The 12806-nt window shown below is 32.4% G+C and overlaps 1 protein-coding gene across 3 annotated transcripts in view; it reads right to left on the bottom strand.

The window, feature by feature from the left end:
- LOC122473252 (A disintegrin and metallopeptidase domain 3-like) overlaps positions 1–12806 on the bottom strand; it is a 117393-nt gene that overhangs the window by 66355 nt on the left and 38232 nt on the right. For all 3 annotated transcript variants that reach the window (XM_043563543.1, XM_043563533.1, XM_043563553.1), the window contains exons 7-10: positions 10330–10392; positions 6296–6367; positions 5901–6067; positions 4503–4584 (exon numbers count right to left, since the gene is read on the bottom strand). In XM_043563543.1, coding sequence (XP_043419478.1) covers positions 4503–4584; positions 5901–6067; positions 6296–6367; positions 10330–10392 — 384 coding nt within the window. The remainder of the gene's footprint in view (positions 1–4502; positions 4585–5900; positions 6068–6295; positions 6368–10329; positions 10393–12806) is intronic.

Here is a 12806-nt window from a genome sequence, read left to right as displayed (position 1 = left end):
TGGGTAAGTTCACTTTTAATTATTGTATAGAATCGGAAGGACAAATACAAAAAAACAAAAACAAAACAAAACAAACAAAGCCTATAATCTATGTAATAACATAAAATGAGAAATAGAGCTGTAAAGGAGTAATGTTTTTGTATGCAATTGAAGTTAAGATGTTATCAGTTTAAAATACTATTAATGTTAATATATTTTAAGTAATTAAAATGGTGATTAAAAATAAAATATGTACACAATATACACAAAATAAAAACAGAAGGGAACCAGAGCATGTCACAATAAAAAAAAAAAAATCAGTGGAACACAAACGAAAGCATTAAGAGAGAGGAAGGGACAAAAATGTTACAGGGTATAAAGAATAAAATTAGCAAAATGGCAATAGTAAGCTTTTCATATAAGAAATTAATTTAAATTCGAATAAATTAAACTCCCTAATAAAAATATACAGATAGGTTGAAAGATTCAAAAACAGATTCCAACTATATTACTTCAGATATAAGACTTACATAACCTAAAAGGTTAAAAAGGAAGAAAGATATTCCTTGCAAATTATAACCAAATGAGAACAGGGGTGGCCACACTCATATCAAACAAAATAGACTTTAAATCAAAAACTATCAAAAGGGAATAATAAAAGGGTCAATTAACCAAGAATATATAATAATTATACTTATGCACCAAACATCAGAGCTCCTAAATATATGAAGCAAGTTTTGAAAGAATTGAAGGGATAAACAGAAACATAATATCAAAAGACTATAGTACCTCACTTTTAATAATGGATAGAAAACTTAGACAAAAGATAATTAAATAAAGGACGTGACAACAGTATAGACCAGCTGGACCTAATGAAGATATACAGAACATCCCACCTAACAAGAGTGGAATACACATCTTTCTCAAGTGAACGTAGAATATTCTGGGGGATAGACTACTTGTCATACTACAAAACAAGTAACTTTAAAAATATTGAAATTATACAAAGTATCTTTTCTGATCCCTATGGATTGAAGCAAGAGAATAACAAGTGAAAGAAAACTTGAAAGTCCACAGATCTGTGAAACTTCAACAACAGACTCAGACACCACTAAGTCCAAGTTAGAAGTCACAAAAGAAATGAGAAAATACATTGAGATAAAAAGAAAATGAAAACACAACATATCCAAACTTACAGGATCCAGTAAAAGATATGCTAAGAGGCATGCTTATAGCTGTATACACATACATTTAAAAAGCAAAACAAGGGCGCCTGGGTGGCTCAGTTGGTTAAGGCTCCGACTTCAGCTCAGGTCAAGATCTCGCAGTCCTTGAGTTTGAGCCCCGCTTCAGGCTCTGGGCTGATGGCTCAGAGCCTGGAGCCTGCTTCCGATTCTGTGTCTCCTTCTCTCTCTGCCCCTCCCCCGTTTATGCTTTGTCTCTTTCTGTCTCAAAAATAAAAATAAACTTTAAAAAAAGAAAAAAAAGAAAAAGAAAAACATGTCATATCAACAGCGTAATTTCACCACTCAAGAAATTAGAAAAAATGAACCCCAGCAAAAAGAAGGAAATGAATAATACAGATTAAAGCAGAGAAAGAACAGAAAAACAATAGAAAAAATTCAATAAAACAAATAGTTGGTTCTTTTAAAAGATCAACAAAATTGGCATATTCTTAGCTAGATTAAGAGATAGTACTCAAATGCTTAAAATAAGAAATAAAAGAGGGGGCACCTGGGTGGCTCAGTGGGTTGAGTGTCCAACTCCTCATTTTCACTCAGGTCATGATCTCACAGTTTGTGGGATTGAGCCCCACCTTGGGCTCTGGGCTGACAGAGCAGAGCCGCTTGGGAATCTTCTCTCTCCCTCTCTCCCTGCCCCTCCCCAACTCATGCACACATGCCAGCACATGTGCGTGCACACTCTCTCTCTCAAAATAAATAAATAAACTTAACAAAAAGAAATAAAAGACATTGTAAGTGACATCACAGAATTAAAAAAAATGTAAGAGAATACTATTAAAAATAGTAATCCAATAAATTGGATAAGCAAGAAAAAAGGATAAACTCCTAGAAACATACAATCTTTCAAGACTCACTCATGAAGAAATAAAATAATAACTACTAAGGAGATTGAAATAATGGTAAAAATAGTAAAAACACTTCCCAAAAAGAAAAGCCCAGGACTTGATGGTTTTACTGGTAAATTCTACATTAAACATTAAACAAAGAATTAATACCAATCCTCCTCAAATTCTTTCAAAGAATTAAAGGAGAAGGAACACTCCTAAACTCATTCTGTGAAATCATTCTATGATTACCCTGATACAAAAACTCAACAAGAAAACTATAGAGCAATATCCCTAATGAATATTGATATAAAAATCCTCAACCAAATACTAGCAAACTGAATGGAATAGCATATTAAAAAGATTCTACACCATGAGTGAGTGATATTTATATCTGGAATGTGAGGAACATTTAACATTTGAATAGCTATCAATGTAAAACCCCATTTTTGAAGAATGAAGAAAAAATACCGCATGATAATCTCTATGCTGAAAATGGATTTCACAAGATTCAACATCTTTTTATAATTAAAAACACTCAACAAACTAGGAATATACGAAAACTACCTCGACATAATCAAGGACATGTAGAAAAGCCCACAGCTAATGTCACATATGCTGGTGAAATCCTGACAATTTTACCTCTAAGATCAAGAACTAGATGGAATACTCACTCGCCACTTCTATTTAACATAGTATAGAAAGACCTAGCCGGAGCAATTAAGCAATAAAATAAATAAAAGGCTTATAGTTTGGAAAGAAAGAAGCAAAATTATCTGTTTGCAAATGACATGATCCATATGTAGACATATATATCACTGGAATAGATTAAAAAGCCTAGAAATAAACCCTTGCATATGATTAAATGATCTATAAAAAGGTGCCAATATGACACAATGGGAAAGGACAGTCTGTTCAACAAGTATACTCAAGGGAGAAAATACAGCTCTTTCAATAATGGAAAATAATGGTGATGGGAACATTGGATATCCACATAACAAAAGAATAAAGTTGGACCCACATATTTCACCATATACAAAAATTAATTCAAAATGGCTTAAAAATCTAAATGTAAGACTCAAAATTATAAAACTTTTAAAAGAAAACAGGAAAAAACTTCATGACATAAGGTTTGACAATTATTTCTTAGATATGATACCAAAAGCACAGGCAACAAAAGTAAAAGTGGACAAAGGGGACTACACCAAACATAAAACTTTTGTGCTTCAAAGGACATGATCAACAAAGTGTAAAGGCAACCTACAAAATGGGGGAAAATTTTGCAAATCGTATAGCTGATAAGAGACTAACATCCAAAATATAAAGAACTCATACAATCCAAAAACAAACAAAAAAAAACCTCAAAGCCATTAAAAAATGGGCTAAGGACTTGAATAGACATTTCTGCAGGGAGGATTTCACAAGGTCACAAGGTATATGAAAAGATCCTCAATATTACTAATAATCATAGAAACGTAGATCAAAACCACAGTAAGATATCACCACATACCCAATAGGATGGCTACTGTAAAATAAAGCAACTGCAGAAAGTAACAGGTGTTGGTGAGGTTGTGATGGGTATAATGTGAACTGCTAGTGGGATTATCAAATGGTGCAACCATTCTCAAAATTAGTATGATCATTCCTCAAAATATTAAAGATGACCCAGCAAACCTACTTCTGTGTGTGTGTATATATATCTATATATATCTATATATAGATATATCTATATATAGATATATATAGATATATATACACATATATCCAAAATAACTGGAATCAGCATTTCAAAGAGATATCTGCACTCCTACATTTACCACAGCATTATTTATGATAGCCAAGGTATTAAAAACAACTTAGGTGTTCATTGATATGTTAATGGAAAAAATAAAATGTCACCTATACAGACACACATAATGGAATGTTATTCAGCCATAAGAAGAATGAAATCCTGCTATATGCAATGACATGTATGAACCTAGACTGTACTATAATAAGAGAAGTAAGCCAGACACGTGAAGACAAAAATTGTATGTTCACCATTATATAGGGAATCCAAAAATGTCATACTCACAGAAGCAGGTAAATAGAATGGTAGATGCCAGGGGCTAGAGGGCTTGGAAAATGGGGCCATGTTGGTGAAAAGGCACAAAGCTATAGTTATGCAAGATGAGGAGTTCTTGAGATCTGTCTCACAATGATGGAACATCATAAGCACTACTGAACTATATGCTTAAAATAGCTAAGATGGTAAATTTCACATTCTGGGTATTTTACCACACACAAAAATTTTAAAATTGTAATATTTGACTTTCAAAATCCAAATAAAAGGTATTTCATAAAAATGTGTCAAAACAGCATGGTAGAAACACTATATGTATGTTTGTTCCCTGAAATAGATATTAACTTCAAAAGGTGATATAATTACTAAAGAGATGGAGATAAAAATGCATACCAGAGCAATTCCTGCAGCAAACTTTGGATTGCATGCCATTCCATGATATGTTGCTCCTACATAATTAGGATGGTCTCTATAACTAAATGACAAAATTTTTTCTTGTAAATAAACATACTTTATTAATAACTTAATGATGTTTTAAGAATTGGATTCCTCAGTAAAGCTGTTTTTTAAAACTTGAGTATTACATATTGAATCTAATGTTTTCAATCATTTTGTATTTGATTTCCCACAGTTTCTAAAAGTTAAGTTCTAAAGTCCACTTTAATGTCATATGATACACAGCCCAAAACCCAGCAGTGCCTACCCTTCTGAAAAATTAATCATCACTCTTGCCACCACTGGATGGATATAATTCTAAGATGTACAAGTCAGGATAGTTTACTGCCATGATTTGCATTAATTGATTCTGTAAAGTGTATAAAAAAGGATGGATTGGAGGACAGGGAGAGAAGAGACAATATGAGGTAGACTCATATTGAGAGAGAGGATACAGAAAGCATCCTCACACATTTCAGTCTCATTAATGTTGTTCCTGAGTCCCCAGACCTGACCTTAATGCAGTAGGAGACACCAATAGATTTATAAATGTATTCCATATTGCTTAAGACCTTCTGAATTATGTTCTTATTTTTCCATGTAAATTAATCAAATTAGTAAAGCAAACATCTATATGAAGGCTTTTGAAAGCTATAGTACAAATAGTTATATATCTATACCTTAGGTTATTATACAAATACTAGAAGGTAACCATATTACTATTTTAATGTTTTTATTTTAACCAGTTTTATATGCAACTATTGCATTCTGTTAACTAATTTATATTTTATTTAATATTAAAGTGATAGTTTCAATTATTTAACTCTGAGAAAATCTTTAAAACCCTTGAGGCCCCATGTTTATCCCAAGGCTTTCTGAATTTTCTTTTTTTTTTTAATTTTTTTTAACATTTATTTATTTTTGAGAGAGAGCGAGACAGAGCATGAACGGGGGAGGGGCAGAGAGAGAGGGAGACACAGAATCGGAAGCAGGCTCCAGGCTCTGAGCCATCAGCCCAGAGCCCGACACGGGACTCAAACTCACAGACCGCGAGATCGTGACCTGAGCTGAAGTCAGATGCTCAACTGACTGAGCCACCCAGGCGCCCCGGCTTTCTGAATTTTCAAATTTAATACACTTCCATGGGTAAACAGTCCACTCTGAGAATAATGACCTGCTATGATTTAGTGTCCTACATTGTTATTAGATTTTTATATTTTGCATTTTGCTAACACAGTATGCATACGATTTTTGAGGTGTCTTGTCATAACCCATAACACATTTTGCATATAATTCCGATCACTAACATATGAGGTAATTTTATAAATTCTATATCAATGCAAATAATGCACTTACATTAATAAGTATGCCATATCACGAGACCTTTGAAATAAACTTTTTTCTTTCCATGACACAAATCTTTGTAGTACTTCATCAGCATCCCCATTAGTTGAAATCTTATTTTGATCTGACCAGAGCTCCAAAGAAGTTATCTTAACAGTGACTTTAAGCTGGGAAAACATCTAAAAATAAAAGTTACACCACATACAGGTGTTAATTAGTCATAAGCATTACGTTACATCTCTATACATAATGATAATATATTCACTTCACTCATTTTTGGAGATGAGATTCATCAGTGCATAAAACTAGTTGTTAAGAATATATTTTATAAAATTGTAAATACTATTTATACAAACAATGTTACTGCATTAATAGGAATGTTTAGTATTTAAATGAAACATACTTACAGCATTGATAAGACCAAAGATATGGACAACTTTCTCAACTGTACCTGGCACTTCAGAGCCCATATAATCAAACTGAAAGACAAATTTTGTTCACTATTAAAAATTACTAAACCAGCACGTTTTAAATGGATATAAGTGTCAAAATAATGCAGTCCTCAGTGAAAGGAAAAAAAGCAGAATTAAGTGCTTAGTAAGTTTTAGGCTTAAACCTAGGGAGCTTATGCATTAATAATAATAAAATGAGAAGTTTGTGATTATCTTCTTCCTAACACATACAGAAATTAAGGGTTGAAAGTTAAAGTTCCAAGATTGTATGACTACTAACAATAGGAACCAGGACTCAAATCTCTTAACTAAAATGCTAAGTCATTTTTATCTGATACAGTATGCTGCCACCACCATTTTCTTCAACACAGTAAGAAAACATGACTATATACCCCATATAAACAATGTACCATAATAATAAAAATACTCAAGAAATTGTCCTCATTCAAAGAAACAAAAATCACATATTACCTCTGAAATGCTTTAATTATATGTATATGCACATACTTAGTAGACTGAATAAAAAGTATTTTAATGATGTTATTTTTACCTACATGAATAACTCGATTGTGGTTATATAAGATAATGATCTTATTCTAGGTAAATGAACACTGAAAAAAGTTTCATGATGCAATTTACAATGTACTTTTAAATACAGCACAAGTGATAATGGGATACAATCAATGGGATACGATAAATCTGAGTAAATAGAGTATAGGTATTTTTTGTATTACTCTTATTCTTGCAACTTTTTGGAAAATTTAAAAATATTTCAAAATAAAATATTTAAAGAGTTGAAGTAAAATAAAAATAATTGCAGATGAACAAAAGCTGAAGCAAATTCATCAACAGGCTAAACAGAAATGTCAGCAACGGAGACCTATAAGAAGGAACAAAGAGTTTTGAAAATGGTAAACATGGGGGGAAAATGAAATTCTTTTTTCATTTCCTTAATTTCCTTAAACAATTGAATATTTAAAAGAATAAACTATTGTGTAGTTTAGAACACATAGCAAAGTAAAATATATTACAATAACATCACATAGGGTTATTTTTACAATTATTTTCATTAATTTTTTAAGTGTAGTTGACACAGACTGTTACATTAGTTTCAGGTGTACAACATATTAATTCCACAAGGGTAAACATTACCCTAAGCTCATCATAAGTGTAGCTATAATCTGTCACCACACAAAGCTATTGCAACATCATTGACTTTATTCCTAACGCTATACTGTGCCTTTTATTCTCATAACACTCATTCCATATCTAGAAGACTGTATCTCCCATTCTCCTTTACCTATTTTACCTATCCCCTACTCCCTCTATTCTGGCAATCATCAGCTTGCTCTCATTGTTCATGTGTTGAATTCTGCTTTTTATTTATTTTTATAGATTCCACATATGAATAAAATCATATGGTATTTTTTCCCAGTCTGACTTATTTCATTTAGCATAATAGCCTCTAGGTCCATCCATTATGTCACAAAGAGCATGACCTCATTATTTTTTAAGGCTTTACAATGAAACCACACAAGATCCCAAATAGCCAAAGCAATGTTGGAAAAGAAGAACAAAGCTGGAGGTAACACGGTTTAATATTTCAAGATACATATATTATAAAGCCGTAGTAATCAAAACAGTATGGTACTGGCACAAAAATAGGCACATAGATCAGTGGAACAGAATGGAGAGCCCAGAAATAAACCCACAATTATATGGTTAATTAATCAATGACAACAGAAGCAAGAATGCACAATGGGGAAAAGACAATCTCTTCAATAAATGATGCTGCAAAAAACAGACAGCTATGTGTAAAAGGATAAAACTGGACCACTTTCTAAACACTATACACAGAAATAAACTCAAAACAGATTAAAGACGTAAACGTAAGCCTTGAAACCATAAAAATCCTGGAAGACAACACAGGCAGCAATTTCTCCGTCATTGGCTGTAGCAACATTTTTCTAGATAGGTCTCTTGAGGCAAGGGAGACAAAAGCAAAAATAAACTATTGGAACTATATCAAAATAAAAAGCTTTTGCATAAAGAAATCATCAACAAAACAAAAAAGCAACATACTGAACACAAGTAGATATCCACAAATGTTATATCCGTTAAGGGGATAATATCCACGTAACTTTATTTTTATAAACCTCTTACATTATATGTGAATGGGTATAACATTAATTCTAGATTGTGACAAGTATGTTAATTGGAACCACTCAAGAAACCAATGGGGTAAGATGTGAGAGATAAAAAGGTACAGCAGCAAAATATAATATAGGAGATAAAGATAAAAGCTAAAAAATACCCCATTAACCCAAGGGTAGCAAAGGAGGAACAGAGAAGCAAATAACTAATAAGACAAACAATACTAATAGCATAGTAGTACTTAACCTACACCCACAGTATTAGTATTTTTGATAAAACTTAAATCAACTAAATGTATAATGAAAAGGCAGGGATTATCTAAAAAAATCAGTTTACAAAGTCATACTTGAAAATTTAAGACAGATAAACCGAATACAAAAAAGAAGGAATACTATTCATAGGATATTATAAAGAACTCTGGAGTTCTTTATTGTTGTTTTTGCATGACAACATTTGCACTGAAAATTCCTTCTGTTGTTATTGGAATGGTAAGAAGGTATCCAGCTAAGTGGAGAGAGAAAAGTAGGCTGTCTATATTTAATATTAGCAACCTCATGGGGAGAGCTATGACAAAACATAATTCCAATGCTTATGATACTGGTTTTAGGACAAATAGTATTATTCCCTATGTAACAATAACAAAAATCTAAATCTAAATGCCCCCAAAGGGCATTAGCCAGTAAAATACATTAAATTATATTAAATATATTAATCAGATACTATATAAGTGTTAAAATTAAATTAATATATTTAATATGTGGAAAAACAAAATAATTTACAAAATAGCATATGTAAGGGGCGCCTGGGTGGCGCAGTCGGTTAAGCATCCGACTTCAGCCAGGTCACGATCTCGCGGTCCGTGAGTTCAAGCCCCGCGTCGGGCTCTGGGCTGATGGCTCGGAGCCTGGAGCCTGTTTCCGATTCTGTGTCTCCCTCTCTCTCTGCCCCTCCCCCGTTCATGCTCTGTCTCTCTCTGTCCCAAAAATAAATAAACGTTGAAAAAAAAATTAAAAAAAATAGCATATGTAAGACAAAGGTATAAGAACATATATATACATGTATGTATATTAAAAACAGAAAATGTGCATAAAATTTATCTCCTGGTAATAAAATTATATGTGCTTTTCTCTTTATTATTTTGTCTGCCTATTCTTTCCTATTATTTTTATAAAAATTATTTAAAGATCTAAATATTGCCTTTTATCAACAAGATCTAATTTTCAACATTATGGCACTTGATAAACCTTATATAAAAATATCAGTAATAATGAAAACATAAGATTTCTTAGTTGCCACCCATAATGGCTTTGCTGATTATATATAAATAAAAATTTCCCTAACTAAATGAATATTCCAATGGATAATTCTTCCCATTTTTAGAATATAGAATTTCTGCCAGAGAATCCAAGAAATTGTAAAGCATAAAATAATCTTATAAAAGATAATTTTTAATAACAGGGATCTCCCATTTATAATAAACTAAATAGCTTATTTTAAAATGGAAATTAATTTCTGGAAGAGTGTCCTCACAATTTGGAGTGGATCCAGAAGTATATGCAACTAGTTATAATCGAATAGGTTATAGTATAGTAGAACACTTCCATACATACAAATTATATATTATTGCTAGAATTCTATATTTGTAAGTTAACACGGTAAATATTAGTCCCCCATGTTAATCCAAAGGCAACTGACAACATTTATGTCCTGCTACACTAAGATACATATTTCAAAGAGTAAAATATATCTGTATTTAAGACAAGGAGAATTTTCTTTTTCACATTCCCATTAAATATAAACACAAAACAAAGCTATTATATATCAATAATGCATACCAAGGCCTTATCCATAATGATTTGTATTTTGAGAAATCTGTTCAATAATGCTTCCGAATCTTTCTGCAAAACAGAGGACATGAATTAAATAAAACATGAAAATAAATAAAAAAATATTAAAAATATATTATTATCGTGCACATTATATATGTATCTATATACACATGGAGGAAGAAAGAAAGAAAGAAAGAAAGAAAGAAAGAAAGAAAGAAAGAAAGAAAGAAACTACAGATACATAAAGATATAGATATTGGTAATAGGAAAATAAGACAATGGACGCCACTGAATAAAAAGCAGGTGACATTCCAAACACAAATTTTAGGAATAAAACGAAAGCTTCTATCTTATATTCTTTATAATTAAGATCCTCATGATGGACAACCCATGTTTCGCTTCACTCTAAACCTTTGTCTTAGACCCTCCTCAAACCTTCAAGCTAAATAAACTCCCATCATCTTTCCCCAAAACACTGCCTTTAATTACTCATTATTTTTGTACATTTAACTAATTATGTTAGCTTGATCACAGTTCTATCAATTGATATTAATGGATACACCACCCATGTATCCATTTCTATAAATAAAATAAAAAGCGTTTCCATCAGAGCCCAATATGGCTCAAGGCAATCAATCATCTGCTTTCTCTCACCATAGGGTAGAATAATCTATTCTAGAATTTCATAAAACTGGAATCATATGTCACATACTTTTTTACATCTGGCTTCTTTCACTCAGCATTTATCCATTATGTTGTGATTATTAATGCATTAGTGTTTATTAAAATAGTATGCCATTTTAGAAATATATCCCAATTTGTTAATACATCTACCTGTTGATCACTTGGATTATTTAGACATTTTAGCTATTATATATAAAGCTGCTATGAATATCCACATAGAGGTCTTTGTGCAAGTATGTTCTTTACTTTTTCTCGGAAAATCTTAAAAGTGGAATACCTAAGTCATATGGTAAGTGTGGATGTGTAATATAATGCCAAAGTGCCAGATTGCTTTCTAAAGCAGTTTGATTATTCTGCATTTTATCAAGAACTAAAAAAGAGTGCCAATTACTCCACATTTTTGCCTGTATTTGATATTATCCATCTTCTTCATTGTATTCATTCCTGTTGGTCCATACTGAAATCTCATTTATGTTTTAATTTGCAATTCCCTGATGTTGAATGATACTGACCATCTTTCACAGGCTTACTGCTCATTAATTTAGTTTCTCCTAAATTCCCTACCAGAAATTTTATGTTTAGCTTTGACTTTTAATTAAGTCTATGCTTTAATTCAATTTTTCTGAATAGGGGCCAAAATTCATTTTATTTCATGTGAATATCCAGTCTTTTAGCACTGCTTGTTGAAGGGAGTATTCTTTAGTTTTTCAGAGTCCTTAGCACCCTTGTGGAAAATCAATCAGCCAATAGCGTGTGGGTCTATTTCTGCTCTATTCTGATCTACTGACCTATATACCTACATTTATATCACTAACACAATATGCACCTCTATACCAGGGGTCAGCAAACTATGGTCCGAGATACAGACACCTGTTTTACAAAAAAATATATATGTTTTATTGTAACCTAGGCATACCCATTTGTTTATATATCCTCTACAGACGCTGTTTTCTTGCAAAAACACTCAGTGTTATAACTTGCAACAAACCATCTGCCCCACAAACCTAACACATTTACACTCTGGCCCTTTAAGAAAAAGTAATGTTAAGTCTTTCATCTTGTTCTGTTTAAAACTGTGTGATTATTCTAGGTTACTTATATCTCTCCTTATGCATTTGAGACCCAATTTCCACAAAATGTTTTCTGAAATTTTGATTGGGATTACACTGAATTTACAGATCAATTTGAGGAAAATAAACAACAACATCAATTTCTTTCTTTCCTGTGACTTTGCTAGACTCTCTTTTTTTAAAAAGTTTATTTATTTATCATGAGAGACAGCGCATGCACACACAGGCACATGAGTGGGGGAGGGGAAGACAGAGGGAGAAAGAGTCCCAAGCAGGCTCCGCACCCTCAGTGCAGAGCCCAATGTGGGGCCTGAACTCAAGAACCATGAGATCATGACCTGAGCCCAAATCAAGAGTCGGGCGCTCAACTGAGCCACGCAGGTGCTCCCAGACTCTCTTATTAGTCCTGATAGCTTTGGTGGAGATTCTTTAGTATTTTCTATGTATGGAGTTAAGTCACTTAAAAAAAGAGAATTTTTTTTTCTTTCAAAAAAGTATGTCCTTTATCATTCTTTCTCCTGTTGCACTCTCTAGTAACTCTAGGAAAAAAAGTGGCTGGAAATAGTGAGGGCAGACAGTCTCGCATTATTCCTAATCTTATAGGCTGTTTTAGTCAGTTCAGGTTCTTAACAAATATACCAGACGAGGTTGCTTAAACAACAAACACTCTTCCTAGTTTGCAGATAGCTGTCTTCCTATTGTTTGCTCATGTGAGGGGGCACAAACAGA

The sequence above is a fragment of the Prionailurus bengalensis genome, chromosome B1, assembly GCF_016509475.1.
Source record: "Prionailurus bengalensis isolate Pbe53 chromosome B1, Fcat_Pben_1.1_paternal_pri, whole genome shotgun sequence".
Lineage (NCBI taxonomy): Eukaryota > Metazoa > Chordata > Mammalia > Carnivora > Felidae > Prionailurus > Prionailurus bengalensis.
This window is presented reverse-complemented; position numbering and strand designations above follow the sequence as displayed.